General features: G+C 36.7%; 1 protein-coding gene across 4 annotated transcripts; it reads right to left on the reverse strand.

Moving 5' to 3' along the window:
- Nucleotides 1–362: 362 nt before the first annotated feature.
- Nucleotides 363–18,502, reverse strand: aftpha (aftiphilin a). 4 transcript variants are annotated; one of them, XM_056456240.1, is made up of 10 exons: nucleotides 18,335–18,502; nucleotides 10,853–12,403; nucleotides 9,894–10,042; nucleotides 7,841–7,967; nucleotides 6,965–7,021; nucleotides 6,689–6,811; nucleotides 5,085–5,145; nucleotides 3,658–3,741; nucleotides 3,225–3,348; nucleotides 363–1,833 (listed from the first exon to the last, which is right to left on the reverse strand). In XM_056456240.1, the coding sequence occupies exons 2-10, from the start codon at nucleotides 12,365–12,367 to the stop codon at nucleotides 1,686–1,688; spliced, it is 2,388 nt and encodes a 795-aa protein (XP_056312215.1). In that variant the 5' UTR covers nucleotides 12,368–12,403; nucleotides 18,335–18,502; the 3' UTR covers nucleotides 363–1,685. The 4 variants fall into 4 exon arrangements, with proteins under 4 accessions (XP_056312215.1, XP_056312206.1, XP_056312233.1 ...); XM_056456231.1 differs by having other exon boundaries at nucleotides 363–1,836; XM_056456258.1 differs by lacking the exon at nucleotides 3,658–3,741.
- Between the last annotated feature and the right edge of the window lie 3,357 nt (nucleotides 18,503–21,859).

Below are 21,859 nucleotides of genomic sequence, written 5' to 3' on the forward strand. Positions count from 1 at the left end.
AAAATATGGTAAAATATGCATAATTTATGCAAATCTGAACGAACTTTAGAGTATACAGACACATACTTTAAGGAAGTGGGTGGAGATAAAGATTTATTTTGGCCTGCTTTGCTTTTGTCAAATCTTATTGGTGGAATTTCTGCAAAGGATTATGGGTAATGTAGTTTATTACCATAAATACTGATATAAGCCTGAAGAAATACATTAAACAAAAGTACAAACAATGAACTAACAATTTCTAAACAAGTTTATCACTTATTATTGCTGAAAACTGATTCATCTATTAATCGGAGCTTTTACATTTCATTAAAAAGTGCTTTATTGCTTTCAGTTTAGGCAGTACAGAAAGGATTGAGACTTGATTTTCTCTTAAATTATTTTAATTTCTTGTGTACACTTAAAGAAAATTTACACACTTTTTTTTGTTCTTCAAAGAACCCGGGCATGCGCGATTGACCTCAGTACAGGCTCTTTAGAGATATCATTCATCGGTATGAGTTTTCCATAGGAATTTTCCCATAACAATTTTTACATGTTCCATAGTTTGACTGCACACAGTCTGAAGCCACAGTTAACTATGTAAGCAAGTTCTTCCATATATCTTTACAATGTGCAAAATCCTCCAGGAGACAGACTAAACAGTGACACGACTAAATAAAACGACAAACAGACGAAAAATAACCAAAAGCCAAAGGATGAGAAGACCCTTCTGGCGAACGTTTCCCCTCATGCAATCCACAATGATGGCAGACGTCCTCCAGAGGAGTCACGAGAGATTAAATAAAACACAGCATGACCGAAAACACAGGGAAATCAGCAAACTGTTACAGCAGATATTGGTCCCTTATTCTCGATACATCTATATATTTATATTTATATATATATTCAAGTTAATCATTCATTCAACAATTCCTTCACTACATTACAGTCGGAAGCCAGTGGTTTCAACTAGCATTAAAAAAAGAATAAAATGAGAACAAAAGATGAGCAGCTAGATATTAAAGCTAAATCTGTCAGTGTGGAATCAAGATAATTATTAATTCAACTCTAATGTGCACAACAGAAACCTAAAGTGTTCGCTAATGCATGTGGGAAATCAACACAACTGAAACCTACAGTTTTAACGATATAAATCCTAACGTCAGCCGTAATGATTCAAAACTAAGGCCTTTGTTATGCAAAAAAATAAAAAATAATCAAAGAAATCGAGAAATTTGCAGGCGGTTTGGTTTCAAGTCGATATAACTATGCATTTATATATAATCTAAATACAAATCAGATCATTCACATCATCATTTGTGCCGCTGAAGGACTTTTAAGTCAAAAAAACCCCATGGAAAATAAGAAAGTGCCTCTGTTTCTTTTCTCTCTCACACACACTAACGTAACCGGTGAAGAATACTCGAAAGAAAAAACAAAATCTCATCCCTGATTATATACAGATTGGCTCTAATATTAACACAAACTCTTCCTACAGTCACTCTACGAATAAAATATCTTAATCTTGGCAACTGAGCCGATTAGCACTCTCTCTCTGGCGTACAGGACGATGTGTTTGAACTTAAAAACGGCTAGAATGAGGAACGAGAGCTGGAGAACTGAAAGGATGGCATTAAAATCATAGATGGGGTCAGATATTGTGGAGCTGGAGAGTGATACACAATGAAAGAGAGGAAAAGAGCGCGTCAGTCGGGCGTAGAGGACGAGGGCAGGAGAGGAGTCAGTGTGGAGGGAAACATCAGCACTTTAGCCTGCATGAAGGACAGATCCGGCAGGCCTGAGATCACCCGCTGAGCCTCCGAGCTCAGATTCTCCTCCTTCGGCACTGGCTTTCTGCTGAGAGAGAGATCAGAATAATCAGACTGAGAGATCAGAACGATCAGAGAGAACAGAACAATCAGAGAAAGAGAGATCAAACCAATCAGAAAGAAATCAGAGAGATCAGACCAATCAGAGAGAGAGAGAGGGAGAGATCAGACCAATTAAAAAGAGAGATCAGACCAATTAGAGAGATCAGACTAATCAAATAAAGAGAGATCAGACCAATCAGAGTGAGAAAGAGAGAGGCAAATCAGACCAATCAGACAACGAGATCAGACCAATCAGTGAGAAAGATCAGACCAATTAAAGAAAGAGAGATCAGACCAATCAAAGAGAGATCAGACTAACCAAAGAAAGAGAGAGAGAGAGAGAGAGAGATCAGACCAGTCCGGGAAAGAAAGATCAGATCAATCACAGAGAGAGTGATCAGACCAATCAGAGAGAAAAAGATCAGACCAATCACAGAGAAAGAGACATCAGAGATCAGACCGATCAGAAAGAGACATCAGAGATCAGACCAATCAGATAGAGAGATCAGACCAAATTAGAGAAAAAGATCAGATCAAACAGAAAGAGAGATTAGACCAACCAGAGAGAAAGAGATCAGACCAATCACAGAGAAAGAGAGATCAGAACAATCAGATAGAGAGAGCGAGCGAGAAGTCAGATCAATAGAAAGAGATCAGACCAAATTAGAGAGAAAGACCAGACCAATCAAAGAAAGAGAGATCAGACAAATCAAAGAGAGATCAGACCAATCAAAGAGAGATCAGACCAGTTTGAGAAAGAAAGATCAGATAAATCAGAAAGAAAGATCAGACCAATCAAAGAGAGATCAGACCAATCAATGATAAAGAGATCAGACCAATCAAAGAGAGATCAGACCAATCAATGATAAAGCAATCAGACCAATCAAAGAGAGATCAGACCAATCAAAGATAAAGAGATCAGACCAATCAAAGAGAGATCAGACCAATCAAAGAGAGATCAGACCAATCAATGATAAAGCGATCAGACCAATCAAAGAGAGATCAGACCAATCAAAGATAAAGAGATCAGACCAATCAAAGAGAGATCAGACCAATCAAAGAGAGATCAGACCAATCAAAGATAAAGAGATCAGACCAATCAAAGAGAGATCAGACCAATCAAAGATAAAGAGATCAGACCAATCAAAGAGAGATCAGACCAATCAAAGAGAGATCAGACCAATCAAAGAGAGATCAGACTAGTATGGGAAAGAAAGATCAGATCAATTAGAAATCATATATGTGTAAATGTTTCTACTTTATGATATGTGCACACTAATATCAATGCATCAGAACAGCTGTGAGCAGTGCTGATCTGAACTCATCCTGAACGGTGCGGCTCCCTCTGGTGGAGAGTGAATGAGTTTCACTGACCTGGTGGAGGTGCTGGTCTTCTCTACAGTCGACATGAGGCGAGCAAACGCATCCACAACACGACTGCTGCCCCCGCTGACCTCCAGCTTCACCTGGGTCAACTCGTACAGCTCTGGGTCAACGCCTACACACACACACACACACACAGACAGACAGACATCAACATACCTCTGAAATACATCACTGATTTGTTGGCGTGATGTTGCACATTCACTGTCACACATGACAAAAATCAATATGATGTATTTGGGGTTTTTTTTGTTTTTTTTTAAGTTTTTACAAAAAACAAAAACATTTCTTCTGCATACACACATATGCAAGAACACTAGATTGAACAGACGGTTAAAGATACAGATGCAAACAGAGCAGAAATCAAGAATACACACTCACAGAGAAAGAGTTTTGATGTTAATACAGAAAGCTTTGGTCAAACCTGGAATAGAGGTGGCCGTGCCGGAGGGCGATTCATCCACAGGGCCGAAAAAATCGAGGTTGAGCAGAGACGAGCCTCCACTCGCTTCAGAACCACAGAAGAAGAAGGTGGTGGTTATGGAGAGAAAGAGAGAAACGAGACAGCAGGAGTGGATGCATGATCAGATTAGGGCTGCACCATACTGGAACACTATGAGATCTTATTATTGTTGAGTACTGCGATGACTATATTTTCTACGATAGAACGTTTTCCTTGAAAAATGCTATTTTACTAGCGGCTTTAAATCATTTATGTAAATGTATTAAAATTCATACATTCATTCATTTTCCTTCAGCTTAGTCCCTTTATTCATCAGGAGACACAGCGGAATGAACCACCAACTACTCCAGCATATGTTTTACACAGCGGATGCCCTTCCAGCTGCAACCCAATACTGGGAAACACCCATACACACTTATTTACACACACTCATACACTACGGCCAATTTAGTTCATCCAATTCACCTATAGCGCATGTGTTTGGACTGCGGAGGAAACCGGAGCACCCAGAGGAAACCCACTGAGCCACCGTGTCGCCATTTAATTCTAATTCAGACTTAAGAACAAGATGCAAACATTCAGTCTTTAAATGAGTCACTATGAACGAGTGATATTCTGACTCTGATTGGCTGTTGGCATTTTCCTTGTCTCAACTCCGCCCACTAGTATTTATTGTCAGCTCTGGGTTTAGCTTTCCAGCCAATAGCAGAACTGCGACTACTGGGGAGGCAGGGTTTAAGATAGCACAATCCCATCTGATTGGTCAAATTTAGCTAAACAACTAATGGATAACATAAATGTAACTCATCACACACATCTGTGGTGGTAATAATAATAATAACCTTTAATTAACCAGGTACAGTACGTTATTGAGAACTAGTTCACATTTACAATGATGACCTGGCCAATCTGACAAACAATCTGATACAGTACAAAGCAGCAGAGACACAATACAATACCAATTTCCCAAATGCAGATATAAAACTAACATATAAAACTAATGAAAAACTAAAAACGAGCACAGAGATCTTGTATTATTAACTGGATTGAATTTTTAAAGGATGATAGTGGAATGAAAGTGTTGAGCTTTAAGGTCTGCTGCACATGAGTCCAAGCATCAGCAGCAGAAAACTGAAACGAGCAATGACCTAAAAGACTTATGATCCATATATTGCATATACTATTATCGTAATGATCTTGCCATATATTGTGCAGCCCTAATCCAGATATTCATTAGAGATGAGCTCTACATGAGTGGATTAGTGTTAGCGAGAAGCTTTCAGCTCACATAAATTGAGCTTATGGTTAGTTTTTAGACACAAGGAGTGAAATAAGCTTTGTTTTTCCTGCTCTTTTCTGTGGTGAGAGAAACCACAGACTGATCTTACCGTCCAGAGGGTTGGTAAGGCCACTGCTGCTCCAGTCAAACTGAACAGGAGGAAGAGACTCCTAAAAACAAAACAAAACCAATCAAAACAGTTATAATAATACAAAACTCTAATAGTTTTCAATTAAATGTGGGAGATGTGGGGGAATTTACAGCTAAAACCAAAGAACATATTCATAATCATATCTCAGAAAGTCTCATTAGCCTCCTGTTAAATTGTAATTATTTAATTTATTATAATAACTATTGTATTGTAACAATTATTTATAATTTCCCCCAAATTCTGTTTAACAAAACGAAAGATTTTCTCAACACATTTCTAAACATGTTTTAATAACTCGTCTCTAATTATTTATTTTTGATTTATTTTATCTTCGCCATGATGACAGTAAATAATATTTGACTAGATATTTTTTTTAAATACTAATATTCAGCTTAAAGTGACATTTAAAGGCTTAACTAGGTTAATTAGGTTAAAGTTTATTAATTAGGCAAGTCATTGTATAACAGTGGTTTGTTCTGTATCCAAAACAAATATTGCTTAAAGGGGCTAATAATATTGACCTTAAAAAATTTTTAAAACTCTTTTATTCTAGCCGAAATCAAACAAATAAGACTTTCTCCAGAAGAAAAAAGTATTATAGGAAGTAGGTCAGTGTATCTTTAGGTCATTGAATTTTCATTTTAGAAACAGACATTAAAAAATGAAAAACAGGCTGTTTTTTGATTTTCGTTTTAAAATTAAAAACAAAAATTGAAATTTAAAGCATTTTTTAATTTTCGTTTTTGAATTTTAAAACGAAAAATCAAAAAATGACTCGCTTTTGGTTTTCATGATGAAAAATGGAAAAACTAAACTCAAAAATGATTTGATTTAGATTTTTTATTTTGAATAACAAAAACTAAAATCACCAGAAAACAAAAACGAATAAAGACTTGTTTTTTATATTCCGAAACCAGATAAGCAGACGCATTTACGATGACGCAATGCTGCCACACACAGGCTAGCCTACTATAGCCTATTATTTTATTATTTAATAATGTTACAAAAGGTATTTTCTTGTTATAACTGTGTTTTGATAAGACATATTTTCTTAAAATATATATATATAATACATAATAATATAATACATAACAAAAATATATAATACATATTTCTTAATAATCACCTCTAAAGGTGATTTTAGTTTTTGTTATTCAAAATAAAAAACGAAAATCAAATCATTTTTGAGTTTAGTTTTTCCGTTTTTCATCATGAAAACCAAAAACGAGCCGTTTTTTGATTTTTCGTTTTAAAATTCAAAAACGATAATCAAAAAACGCTTTGAATTTCAATTTTCATTTTTAATTTTAAAACGAAAATCAAAAAACGGCTCGTTTTTCATTTTTCAATGTCTGTTTCTAAAATGAAAATCCAAAAGATACACTGACCGAAATACTGTGAAAAATTCCTTGCTCTGTTAAACATCATCTGGAAAAAATAAAAGAAGATTCACAGGGGGCTAATGATTCTGACTTCGACTGTGTGTATATATACATATATATATATATATATATATATATATATATACATACATATGTACAGAATGAATGCTGAAGGTTGACCTGTGTGTTATCCGGTGGACAGGAGCTCAACTCTGTGGCGACTGAAGGAGATTGTGCTATTGAGGCGATCATTTCGGCAGCAGACACCGGCTTCACAGGCTCTTTTGTGGGCTCCAGCATCCCCTGCAGATCCACACGTGTCAAAGATGATTGATGAAACACACATGAATGACTAGAATAAACCAGCCTACATCACTCACACACACACACACACAGAAACGCACACACACACACACACACACACACACAGTTTGCTTGCAGCTGGACTGGACTCACCAGACTGGCAGCGTACATTGGCACAATCACAGGCTGCTTTTTATGGCCTGTAAACAGCTGAGGAGAAACACACAGAAGAGGAGAAAGTTAACGATAAAAGGCTCACGAATTCAGGAGGAAATTAACCATTGTGCTGTATATATTCTTATCAATATTAAAAACTTTATCAGGATTTTGGGGAGTGAGGCAGTTTTGATTTCAAGATCAGTTTGTGTTGAAAATAATAATCTTAAAAAGCTGAAAATGTAAAGGACAAATACCTTAAGGCTTAATAATCTACAAGAACTTCTCTTAAATTAACATAATATAATATAACAAAAATAACAATACAATAAATATTAAATATCACTTCACCATTAAATAATAACTACATAAAGAAATTATCAAATTCATAAATAAAACTAATATTAGTCTATTAAAGTATAATTTACAAGAATATTTCACTCTACTTCAAAATTTCACTGCTAATCGAATGTATTTCTGTTTTTACTTGTGAAAATTACTAACTCAGAATAAATCCTGCATCATTTTTAGGCCGTAAACATGACGATCAATTCATTAAAAGACTATAAAATTATTTTCTTAAATAAATAAACAATATTAAAACAAGAAATATACTATTTATGCACTTGAAAATATATATGCCAATTAATTAAAAATAAAAGAACTAATATTTACATTAAACATCTATTTTAACAGCTGTACATATAAAGACACCCCACTGTTTTCTGTTCATTTTTATGCATCCGGCTCATGATATATTAAGCATTAACTGCACTAACCCAAAGAGCAATAAACTTTCAATTAAGTGCACAGCTAGTTACCTATTTGCATTCAAAATGACCCAACCCCCACCTGTTCCCCAACTGGACTCACTATATTTCTAGTGTCGATGCCCAGAGAGCAGAGCAGAGCTTTATTGGTGTGAGAGCCGCCCCATTGATATCGCAGACCGAAGGCATTATTCACATCCTGCAGCTGCTGCCACACGTCCCGCACTGCCCTGCAGAACCCACCAGAGGGAGACAGAGAGCACTTCAGTGAACACAGTACAATAATAATGATTAATGTATAATGCTTCAGCACAATAATGATCACCACACTGATATTAAACTTGCCATGGAACGGAAGTTAAGGTCTTTTTTCCGCCATCATGACATACATCCACTTGAAATGGTGTTGAATTGAGAAAAAAAAATGTAGGGTGGTGCATGATTTTGTTATTTGGGAACCGATTGGATTGTCGAATGATGCTAACAAAATAAAGTTTGATTGACAAATGGACAAATTCAGAGAAGCAACGAGACATCTGCTGATAGTCCAGACCTAAGGTACTGGTAGCCCTGCCCTAAATGATTAATAACCCCGCCCTAAGGGACTGATAGCCCCGCCCTAAATGACTAATAACTCCGCCCTAAGGGACTGATAGCGCCGCCCTAAATAAGTAATAACCTCTCCCTAAGTGACTGATAACCCCGCCCCCTAAGGGTCTGAAAGCCCCACCCTAAGGGTCTGAAAGCCTCGCCCTAATTGACTGATAACCCCGCTCTAAGGGACTGATAGCCCCACCCTAAATGACTGATAACCCCGCCCTAAGGGACTGATAGCCCCGCCCTAAATGACGGATAACCCCGCCCTAAGGGACTGATAGCCCCGACCTAAGGGACTGATAGTCCCGCCCTAAGGGACTGATAACCGCGCCCTAAGGCACTGATAGCCCCGCCCTAAGGGACTGAAAACCGCGCCCTAAGGGACTGATAACCGCGCCCTAAGGGACTGATAGCCCCACCCTAAATGACTGATAACCCCGTCCTAAGGGACTGATAGCCCCGACCTAAGGGACTGATAGTCCCGCCCTAAGGGACTGATAGTCCCGCCCTAAGGGACTGATAGTCCCGCCCTAAGGGACTGATAGTCCCGCCCTAAGGGACTGATAGACCCAAGACAAATACACATAGACAAATTTTAGAGAAGCAACGAGACATCTGCTGATAGTCCAGACCTAAGGGACTGATAGCCCCGCCCTAAATGATTAATAACCCCGCCTTAAGGGACTGATAGCCCCGCCCTAATTGACTAATAACCCCGCCCAAGCGACTAATAACCCCGCCCAAAGGGACTAATAACCCCACCCTAAATAACTGATAGCTGCTAAACGGCTAATAGCACTGCCCTAAATGACTGAATACCCTGAACTAAAAGACTGATAGTCCTGCCCTAAATTTCTAATTGTCCCTTAATTACTGATAGCCTCACCTCAAATTAGCGGTAGCCTCTCACTAAATTACTGATTGCTTCACCCTAAAGCTGTGGTCACACTGGAGTTTGAGCATGCGAAATTCTGTCGTACAGCGCTGCGAAAAGGAGCGCGATTAAACAAGATGATTAGACATTAAAAAAAGTGAGCGATTGGTCCATATTTTAAATTTCTATCCAGAGAGGTCATGTTCTGATGCTCGATTGGTCTTACGCAGTCATGTGATGCGATTTTGCAGGTCAGAGTTCACCAAGCTTGAACTTTCCAATGCAGCGAAATGCAAAACTTGCCGCACGACCTTACGTTTTCGGTCTGACGCATTCGCGTGCGTATGAATGGAAGTCTATGGGGAGAAAAGTGCAGTGTGACCGCAGCTTAAAGGACTAACAGCCCTGCCTCATATTACCAGTAGCCCTGCCCCAAATTACTGATAGCCTGCCCAAATTACTGATAGCCTGCCCAAAATGACTGATAGCCCCACCCTTAATGACTGATAGCTCTGCCCCAAATGACTGATAGCCCCTCCCTAAATTACCAATAGCCCTGCCCTAAATGAATTCTATATAAACAGGAAGTGAGGAAAGTTGTTTAGAGGAAGGAATGCTATAGTATTTGATTTAAGTTTATGAGGGCAAATTAATTTTTGCAAAATAATGATGTGTCAGCGCTCACCCGCAGGTCTGTCCTCGGCCTCCATCCTGCTCTTCTGATGGAGGTTTGAGGAAGCTGTGGAGTGTGTTCACCTCATCCTCCACCCGAGGAGACACAACCAGCTCGAAACTGACCTGGAAGATCTTCTCCAGACGGCTGACCAGTGCCGCCTTTGCAACAAAAACACAAATTAACATTAGTGTTAATAAGCCTCCTTAAAATGTTTATTAATATTTTTCAAATTTTTCTCAAGTTTATTTTTCTTCTGGAAAAAGTCTTTTATTTTTTTTAGTTTTGGCTGGAATTAAATATATATATATTTTTAAAAGGTCAATATTATTAGCCCACTTATTACCCCAAGAAATTATTACTTTTTGATTGTCAACAGAACAAACAACTGTTGTCCAATGGTTACATATTCAACATAACCAACCTAGGTAAGCCTTTAAATTGAGCTTTAAACTGAATACAGTAATATTTGACTATTTATTTCACAAGATACTGGTATGTACTATCATTAAAGCAAAGACAAAAAATAGTGATTAGAAAATAGATATTAAAACCATTGCTTAAAAATGTGTTGGGAAAAAAAACGTCACTCTATAAGATTATTATTAGTCCAATGTTATTAAAAACTAATTATTTTACATTTGTGTGTAGGAAAGTCTGATTTATTTTAAGATGACCCATTTGACATGCTTTGTTAACATGTTTCCTTCCAACTTAATGAATAATCAGTGAAATGAATGAAATGAAGACGTCTGAAAAGGCTGTATTTTTGCTCAATCAACCGTGTAGACCGAGTAAATCATCCAGTCCAGGTACATTCCTCAATCTGATTTAATTTCCTGTAGACATCCCTGCCAGACTCTCAATACCTTTGAACATTCAGGAAAACAAAACAGCATGGGGTGGGGAGAAAAACCGCAAAGACAAACCAACAAATTGTTTAGTACTTTTAAATAGGCATTTAGGCTTACCGTTGTGCAACTTTTGCGCTCCTCCACACCAGTAGGGGGTGCTGTGTCTGGCTGCCAATTATCTCCACTCTTTTCAGCACATGCTCCATCCTGTGCCTGCTCAAATGTTGCCCATGATTCCTCTCCATTTTGGCTCTGATCTGGCTCAGAGAACGCTTGCCAACCTCCGTCATCACCGCAATCGTTCCCCTGTGCAGAGCTAAAATCCGCAAAACTGTCACTTCCAGGAAAGTCCGCAGACGTTGTGGCTTCCTCAGCTGGCAAATCTGTTTTACTAAATTCTTTTGATGTGTCAAAATCACCAAATTCGTCATCTTCAGCTTTCTCTGCGGTCACTTCAGGCTGAGTGACTTGCGTCTCCGCCCCCTGCTGGTCAAAATCTGCAAAACCACCTGCACTAAATGCATTGGCATCTCCAAAGTCACCGAAGTCTCCGAAATCCTCGTCATCGTCCTCGGCTAGCTGGCTGTGGTCAGCAGGAGTGGCGGTCTCCTCCTGAAGCGGAGGCGATGGTACGGATCCCGTCGTGCTGAAGTCGCCGAATTCTTCGAGCGCCTCTGTGGACAGCGGCCGACCGAAGGAGGTCTCCGTTTCGGTTTCTTCAGTCTCAGAGCCTTTCTCGTCTGATTGTCCGCCGCTACATCTCTCACCATTTGGAGACACACTATTGTCATCGCTCTCGCTCCGAGCAACGCCGTTAAGAGTTAGCGATGTGCTAACGTATTCAGTAGTATTAGTTTCTAGATCTCCTTGATCTAAATCTGATCCCTCATGAAAACCCAAGTCCCCATTACTGAGACCTTCAGAGCTTTCTGAAGGGAGTCCAAACCCTGTGATTTTTGAAACCCCTTCTATACTCTCCTCACACTGTCCGCTAACGTTATTCTGAGCTAATCTACTCCCTTGATTGGAAAGTTCAACACTGTCGCTAATGTCGTTCTGAGCCACTCTACACCCTTGATTAGACAGTTCCCAGTCTGTATTTGAAGGCTGGTCATGTTCAGCATTTGAAAAAGCAGAGAAATCTGCAAAATCGTCATCAGATTCGTTGTTTTTGTGTGGCGTAGGTGGGCTTGTTGCTTGCTCTAAGCTTGCAAACCCGTTTGTAAGCACCTCAACAGTGCCATTGCAGTCATTGTCAGTTCGAGAGCTGGTCGGAAACTCCAGAGATGTGATGTGAGCTTGGTGCTCGGTCAGCTTTTTGAGTTCCTCAACGCTAACCGTTCTGCCATTTGGCATGCTAGTCTGACCCCCGCCAGGCGCTACGCCGTTAGCCTTGGTAGACCCGGAGGATTGTGAAGACAGACCCACGATCCGTCCATTGCTCAGCAGCTCTGGTGGCGAAGTGGCGTTCAGGGCCTGAGATTGGTTGAAGGTGGTTGGCGTGTCGAACTCTGAGAAGCTGGTGCTGTTCGGGACGCCGGTGAAGTCGCTGAATTCGTCCTCCTCGTCCTCGCCAGCGTCCTCCATCGGCGGCGGAGAGGAGGAGTAGATGCGGATCACATCAGGCTCCATCAGGCCTTGAGCAGAAACACACGTCACGGCTCACACCTGCAACACACAAGCGATGGAGATTAGCACCAACACCGACATTTGAGTACAAATAAAGAGTAATACAAATCAATATTTTCCAATGATACACTGAAATCAATCGAAAATATAGATCTAGACTAAGATCTACACTAAATATAGATTTGCATCTGTGTTCTCTGTGATAATGTTTTCTTTCTACTTCTAATAAAGAAGATATTTTGCAAAATAAATGTTACAAAAAAACAGTTACTAACTTCTACAGAGGATTTTTGTTCCTCCTGTGGACCTCAATGGCTACCAGTTTCCAACATCCTTCAGAATATCTTCTTTTGTGTAGAAACTAGGGTTGTCGCAATAGAATTAATTAATCTTACGATACTATACCAGCTGAAGTATCACGATAGCAAGTAGTATTGCGATACTGTAATTCATAACTCAAATTATAAAGAAAATGGTCAGAAATACTATATTTTATGTTATAAAAGGTCAACTTTAATGTAGTTCATAATTCCCTTAAGACCAAATAAAGTATTATTTACACGTCACTTCACCTAAAATGTATTCAGTCTTTTTGTTTATTTTGTAGATAACTGGCCAACAAAAAAAAATTAATTATACTGAATAAAATGTGTAACAAAAGAGCATTTCTTTAACAAAATTAGGCTATATGAAGTGCTCAATAATTGTTTCAATGTTTCCTGCTGCTATTTTGGGTTTTCCATCTATTTATTTAACAGAAATGAACCGATTCAGATGTGCATTCAAACTGAAGCATTAGAAAACGTGCAATAGGCTACCATAAAAGGCGTGAATTCTGCACAGTTTTGTAACCGTTAAAGGCCTCCACAGACTATTAAAATAAAATGGTCTATTGCTGCACAAACGTGTGAGCATTTTAGTGGCTTTTCCATGTGCAACATTATCTATTGGAGATAAACCATTAATGACGATGCTACCGTTTATAAACTACAGTGGCACCGCTAGCATTTTTTAAGCCATAGTATCACGATACTACCATAGTACCGGTAAACCGTGCAACCCTAGTACAAAGAAACTCAAATGGATTTGAAACCACTTGAGGTTGAGTAAACGATGAGTACATTTTCACTATCGAGTGATGCATAATTAACCAAATTAAAACCAAATATTAAAATGCAGCATTTCATCTAAATAAACCACATCAGAATGAAGTGAAGCACGTGTTTGTTTGCATGCAAGTAGATCATGATTTTTGATTTTCAGTGTCTCAGTGACGCATTTTGTAGTCATTTCAGCCGCACATAAAAATTATGTCTGCATCAGTCTAATAACCTGCAATTATGTGCATACTATGTTCACAATAATATTCAAAAGCCATTTTGCCATATATGTAAAGACAAGCATTTAAAAAAAACTCAATTTTAAATTAGGATTTTTTCTTTGTATTTTTAAATGTAAATATTACTGTAATAGTTCAGTAATAGTGTTTATGTTGTTTAATAAACATTGATAAACATAATAAATGTGAAAATATTTTGTGTTTTTTTTGTGTGTAAGTGTTTTTGCAATTTACATTGCAAACAGGTACAATTCATAATATATAACCGAATTTAAAAAACTATTACAATATCTAAACTATTTAAATATATTTTCACATTTGTTTTGATGTAGAACTGCATTTTACTACACAATACATTTTCCTACAATTCATGCAACTCAACAATGAAATACATGAAACACGATGTCAGGATGAAGTGTCAGGAAGCCCTCAGGATTAATCCAAAACTGTAATTACATAAATTCTGAAATGAAGAGAATAATTTGGGAATGATTTCCCACACAAAATGAAGTGGGCTCCTTCTGCAGTGCTGAAACGCAACAGTGAGAACAGCAGGGAGTCTCCGCATTATCAGTCTCGCGTCCTCTTTACTCACTTCAGCCTTGTCTTTCTTCATCAGCCTTGTCCTACATCTAATTACTCTTTTGTTTTAGTTTTTCAAAAGTATAGCAACACGCATCTTACTCGACATAGGCTATAGTGATTAATATACCGCAATATTAGTATAATATATAGTGCACAATATACCCCAAGATTATCATTATCGCAATAATAATATATGCAATATACAGTTGAAGTCAGAATTATTAGCCCACCTGATTTATTAGCCCCCCTGTTTATGTTTTTCCCTAATTTCTGTTTAACTGAGAGATTTTTTTCAGCACATTTCTAAACACAATAGTTTTAATAACTCATCTCTAATAACTGGTTTATTTTATCTTTGCCATGATGACAGTAAATAATATTTGACTAGATATTCTTCAAGACACTTCTGTACAGCTTAAAGTGACATTTAAAGGCTTAACTAGGTTAATTAGGTGAACTAGGCAGGTTAGGGTAATTAGGCAAGTTGTTGTATAATGATGGTTTGTTCTGTAGACTATCGAAAAAAATATAGCTTAAAGGGGCTAATAATATTGACCTTAAAATGGTGTTTAAAAATTTTAAACTGCTTTTATTCTAGCTGAAATAAAACAAATAAGACTTTCTCCAGAAGAAAAAATATTATCAGACATACTGTGAAATTTTCCTTGCTCTGTTAAACATCATTTGGGAAATATTTAAAAAAGAAATTTAAAAAAAATCAAAGGGGGGCTAATAATTCTGACTTCAACTGTATGTATCGCGGATGGATTACATTTATTTTATGCACTGGTTGTTTATCTGAATTTGACCAATCAGATGGGGTCATACTATATTTAGCCCAACCTCCTCATTACCTGCTGTTTTGCTATTGGCTGGAGAGCTGAACCCTGAACTGAAAATTAACACTAGTAGGCGGAGTCGAGATAAGAGGAAAATGACAACAGCCAATCAGAGTAGAATATCTGCGCAGGTTTTATTCATTCATAGTTTTTTAGTCTGAATTAGAATTAATTGGATATAAAATATATATTTTACCTGTTTATTTTAATATCATTAAAAAAATAAATGATTTAAAAACACTTTAACATAAGTAACAATTCACACCATTTACTGACTTATTATCTGCCTATTGTTAAGATATTTATTAGCATTTATTTTACATCCATAATCCTACCCAACAACTACCTTACTAACTAGTAATAATCAGCTAATTAGTAGTTTACTAAGCTAATGGTTTGTTATTGAATTGAATTGAATTGTACATTAAAGTACAATGTGAACAAAAGCACAGCTAATAAACAGCATATTTCAAGGGAAATGTTATATCGTAAGACAACAATATCAACAATAATACTGCATATTTTTCCAGTATCATGCAGCCCTAATTTTAAACCTAAATATACATTTGCATTTAGTAGACATTCATCAATAAACAATCAATCTTTTGATATTTAAATCAATGTTCATCCATATTTAAATCAATGCTCCTGCAAAGCACTGGACTAGCGCTAAATGGCTCTCTGTTGGCAGCGCTCACTATCATAGCGCTCGAGGGTCTATTTACAGAAACAGGTTCCTGTTGTTTAACTCGAATCAAATCAAGCAGAGTAAAAGCAGACAGATTGCCTTCGAAACAGACGCTAATTAAGTGCTAACGTGAGAAGTGGCGACTGTGGAGGAGCAGAAAACCAGATCCATTCTGAAAGACCAACGACGGGAGTAAACTGAAAGAATTCAGTCGCACGACGCAAGTATTTGCAAAGGAACAAAGCAAATATAACAGCACTATTGTGTTGAATGTCAGCCCTGTGTTTGTTTAAAGGTGGGTCAAACAATCTCTTTTAAAAGCAGAGGATCGTTGCCAAACCACAGTTTACGTTCACGATACTTACGAAGCTTGACCACAATTTTATACACTCATAAATAAATTAATTTATTTAAAAGACTTCTAAATAAATAAATTGGATTATATCTGAGCAAGTCTAACCTTTAATCTATAACCATTAGTTTTTTTCCAATGAATAACTTAACAATTTACTAGTGCAATTAATAAAAATAATGTATATATATGTATGTATATATATGTATGTATATATATATGTATATATATATGTATATATATATATATATATATATATATATATATATATATACATATATATATATATATATATATATATATAAGCATTTATGCATATATAAACCTAAAATTAAACAATATGCTTGTTCTGACCTCCACTAATTAAAATATATGACAGAATAAGTGTCATCATATTAAAATATATTTTTTATTTGAATATATTTTATATTTCTATAATATTATATTATATTTAAACATATCAAATATACATTACAAAAACTTGATATTGTAAAGTATTAAACACACAAAATGAGATGAGTTAACATTCATTAATTTTAGCTATTAACTAACTAACAAGTCGCATTTTTTAAGACAACTATTGTACAAATGTAATTAATAAAACAAGACTACTAAATAACAAGGCTTCCAAATAAATTGAATTATATCTGTGCAATCTTTAATCTATAACCTTTAGTTTTTTTTTTCAATGAAGAACTTCACAACATAACAATTTAGTAGTGTAAATAATATAAATAGGGAATATGTATGTGTTTATGAATATATGGACGTAAAAATTAAACGACAAGCTTGTTCTGCGCTGTACTGATTAAACTATATAACCGAATAATTGTCATCATATTAAAATATACTGCATATATATATCATATTTTTGATAATATTAAACATAATATATTTAAACATATCAAATATACATTATAAATACTTGATATTGTAAAGTATTAAACCAATACAAAATAAGATGGGCTAACATTCATTGTTTTTAGCTAGTAACTAACTAACAAGTCGCATTTTTAAGACAACTATTGTAGAAAAGTAATTAATAAACAAAACTTGAATTATATCTGTGTAACCTTTAATCTATAACCTTTAGTTTTTTTCCAATGAAGAACTTCACAATTTAGCAGAGCAAGTAATTTAAATAGGGTATATATGTATGTATTTATGAATATATGAACGTAAAAATTAAACAACATGCTTGTTCTGAGCTGCGCTAATTAAAATATATAACAGAATAAGTGTCATTATATTAAAATATACTGTATATATATTAGATTTTTACATTATTAATTAAATTATATATAAACATATCAAATATACATTACAAATACTTCATATTGCTAAGTATTAAACCTACACAAATGAGATGTGCTAATATTTACTATTTTTAGTTAGGAACTAACAAGTCCAATTTTATGACAACTATTCTACAAATGTAATGTAAATTAATGTAATAATAAATTTCTCCATACAGCAATTTAAGGTGCTTTACATATATTAACATATTGATATGTATTCTTTACTTTCACTATCATAACTCCAATCTAAAGTTCTGCAGTACAAATTCAACATGTTATTAAATGTTATTTGGATGTTAAATAACAGAATTCTAGTACATAAAGCACAGTTTAACACAGATGTTATTAAATCTGTAAAACATGATGATTTAATATCAACAAACCGGATTTTAACATTACAGCTGTCAAGAAAGAACAGGCCTAAGTTACTAAACATATATCAAAATATCTATTAATACCACACACAGCTGATGAGGACATTAGTTAACGATAGCCTACATTAACACGAGATTAAATCGGAATTAAACACAATCACTGACATGCCATATTTCAGATGAAATCGAATCGGTTTTTGGGGATGTTTACATTACGGCTAGCTGTTAGCCGTTAGCCTGCTCCTCACAGCAGCTCAATACACCTGTCACCATTCAACAGGGTGTTTACCTGTCAAAATAACCTCGCTTTTACCTGACACTGAAACGAAGGTGCCGTAAGACTCGTGTTATTACTCTCCAAATAACCCACACTCGAGCTACTAGCATTCAAACTCAAAGTAGCATCAGAATCCATTGAATAACACGGGCGATGCTAGCAGGCTAATCCTGTGAGCTAACGGCTAGTTTTCACGCAGCTGTCAGTCGTGTTTTCACCTCAGGAGTCCGGAGTGGTGAATCCCGTCATCCCGGCGAGCATCTGGAGCTCCACATACAGACACAACAAAAACACACACCGCCTCTTTTTCTGTGTGTATGTGTGTGTGAATGTGTGTGTGTGTATCCTGCTCTTTTCCGAGTATTACCCAGCATGCATCATGGGCTGTGGTGTGGCACTTCTGGATTCTGACGTGTGTGGATTGGATGAAGATCATTTGGGGGATTTATTTGTTTATTATTGAACATATAGTAATGTCGAACAACTTATCATCATCAGAACACATTTACAGTACAATAACAGATGCGGAAATGAACAAATTACACTCAAAATATGACTTTTGCTGCTCGTTCGATCTACTTATTTAAAGTTTGTTGAACCAACACGATTCTTAAGGGTTTTTTGCTGGACAACTTAATTGTTTTATGTTCAATCCACTTAAATTTGTAAAAACAGATTAAGTTAACTTAATCGATTTGTGTTTGGACAACATGAAAGACTTGTATGAAACCCTCCATTTCTTTATAGTGTACATACATAAATCACAACATTATATAAAGTAAATTAAATATTAAATAACTACATATAATAAATTAAATGAAATGGGCTTTTCCTGTAGTTTATAAATTTATTTATATTTATCTAATCCAAAATTCAGTCTAATGTATTCTAATCAATTTTATTCATGTAATCTATAAGTAAATATTATTATTATTATTATTATTATTATTATTAATCTACTTTATAAACGTTATTTTAATTAGTTTATTTATTAAACAGAATTCAGTTTCTTAGTGGAAAATAAGTGTTGTTGATATCATACATGCGACGCGGTGACGCAGTAGGTAGTGCTGTCGCCTCACAACAAGAAGGTCGCTGGTTCGAGCATTTGCGTGGGTTTTGGGTATTGGAAATTGGGTAGGCTAAAATTACCCATAGTGTATGTGTGTGAATGAGTGTGTATGGGTGTTTCCCAGCGATGGGTTGCAGCTGGAAGGGCATCCTCTGCGTAAAACATATGCTGGATAGGTTGGCGGTTCATTTCGCTGTGGCGACCACAGATTAATAAAGGGACTAAGCTAAAAAGAAAATGAATGAATGAATGATATCATACATCACTGATATAAAATATTCATTCAATCATTAATTTTTCCTTCAGCTTAGTTCCTTTATTCATTTGGGGTCGCCACAGTGGAATGAACCACCAATTTAAGTGTTCAGCCAAAAGTATTTCAACGGTTGCTCACGCTCGTACATGAGGAAACTTAAATTCATTTATTCATTAATTTTCTTGTTGGCTTAGTCCCTTTATTAATCCAGGGTCGCCACAGCGGAATGAACCACCAACTTAAGTGTTCAGCAAAAAGTATTTCAACGGTTGCTCCCGCTCGTACATGAGGAAACTTAAATTCATTTATTCATTAATTTTCTTGTTGGCTTAGTCCCTTTATTAATCCAGGGTCGCCACAGTGGAATGAACCACCAACTTAAGTGTTCAGCCAAAAGTATTTCAACGGTTGCTCCCGCTCGTACATGAGGAAACTTAAATTCATTTATTCATTAATTTTCTTGTTGGCTTAGTCCCTTTATTAATCCAGGGTCGCCACAGTGGAATGAACCACCAACTTAAGTGTTCAGCCAAAAGTATTTCAACGGTTGCTCCCGCTCGTACATGAGGAAACTTAAATTCATTTATTCATTCCTTTTCTTGTTGGCTAAGTCCCTTTATTAATCCAGGGTCGCCACAGCGAATGAACCGCCAACTTATCCAGCATATGTTTTACACAGCGGATGCCCTTCCAGCTGCAACCCAGTACTGGGAAACATCCATACACACTCATTCACACACACACACTCATACACATGTGTTTGGACTGTGGGGGAAACCGGAGCACCCAAACAAGGGCAGAACATGCAAACTCCACAAATAAATCCCAACTGGCCCAGCCAGGGCTCGAACCAGCGACCTTCTTGCTGTGAAGTGACAAAGCTAACCACTGAGCCACCGTGTCACCTTTTTGGAACTAAACTATGAGTAAATTGTTAATTATGTTTGCTTTACTAGTTAGAAATCAACAGATGGTCAACAATCACCACTGCGTTAACATCAACACAAGAGCTCCATCAATGTATTTTGGCACAGTGAATATAGCCAGGTTCATTCTCTGGATGAAAGCCAAATTAAAGAGCACATTTCCATCCACTCAAAAGAGAAACAATAGAGAAGCAGCTCAGCTATATAGACTCAATCCTGAGGAAGCAAAGCGGGAGATAAGAAAACCAGCAGGAAGAAAGAACACGCAACATGCCGGAAGAAGACAAGACAAAACAGCACAACTCAAACATCCGGAAAGTTTGAATTGGACAATTATTGAAGTAAAGATTCCCCAAACACACCTCAGTGTTGACCTTATATATAATATTCTGTAAGTAAGTACGCACATTTTGCGAATGTTTCATAACTGCTGTTTTAGTTGCGTATATGGGAGAAAATTATCAAACTACTCTACGAACAAGTATGTTCAGGACTACACATAAAAAGTAGAATAATATAGTCAGTGTGCGAATATTTTCTGTTTCCACCTGGGGATACTCATCCCGGGCCCCCAGAGATTATGCAGTGCCACTGATGCGATCTAAGAGCTGTGAAGAGATGATCCTAAAGTTTCCATAATCCTGGACCAGGCCGTATCCCGAGCAGCTGCTGTGGTGGTCATGGAGGAGTAGAGAGCATGAGACCGATTCCTGTGAGACTCCAGGGACCGCAGAGTCTTCGCTGACGTCCTGCGTTCTCCAGCGTGCGGCGCTGCCATATGAGAAATGGTCGTGCCTAACCGAGCCAGGTTTCTACCGAGGTTTTTTTCCTTCACTTTCGCCTGTTGGTGAAGTTTTTTTTTATCCTCACCGCTGTTACCACTGGCTTGCATAGTTTGGGACTTGTGGAGCTGCGCATCGATGGATTACTCTTCAGTCTTTGGACTCTCAGCAGTGAATATTAAACCACACTGAACTGAATCAGTTCATTATGATCTTCTATGTGAAGCTGCTTTGACACAATCTACATTGTAAAAGCGCTATACAAATAAAGATGAACTGAACTGAACAATCTGTTTTTTCAGTAATGTTAGTTTGTGTAATACATGTTTCAGTGAATCAGATATATATATTTATTTAAATTACATCTAATTTATTATTAAAATGTATTTATGTTTTCAGTGTTTTGTGGGATGGGCTATTTAGTGTATTCTAACCTGATTAGCTATTTCGGCATACTTTAGGTCAAGCTATACAAACTATGCATCTAATTTGACTCTACTTTTAAAGTTTACATGTGGGCTACATGTAGAAACAAACACATTTCATGAGAAATCAGTCTTGTGAACTCTTACGGTGTCTATCGGTGCTCAAATCTGGCAGTTTCAGACTGTTGAATGACTTTTTTTCTTGCATAGACTGATTGGTACGATTATGCATTCACAATGGTATGAACCGTTATAGGGGTGGTCAAGTGGATCTCTAATATT

This window comes from Danio aesculapii, chromosome 1 (assembly GCF_903798145.1).
Source record: "Danio aesculapii chromosome 1, fDanAes4.1, whole genome shotgun sequence".
NCBI lineage: Eukaryota > Metazoa > Chordata > Actinopteri > Cypriniformes > Danionidae > Danio > Danio aesculapii.

Excerpts from the sequence above, each read along its gene's own strand:
- aftpha (XM_056456231.1), bottom strand. The coding sequence starts at position 12,367 with ATGGAGCCTGATGTGATCCGCATCTACTCCTCCTCTCCGCCGCCGATG. Across the intron at positions 10,043-10,852 it reads AGCGCAAAAGTTGCACAACG|GCGGCACTGGTCAGCCGTCT; the intron begins GTAAGCCTAAAT and ends TTTGTTGCAAAG. Across the intron at positions 7,022-7,840 it reads GCATCGACACTAGAAATATA|CTGTTTACAGGCCATAAAAA; the intron begins GTGAGTCCAGTT and ends GTTTCTCCTCAG.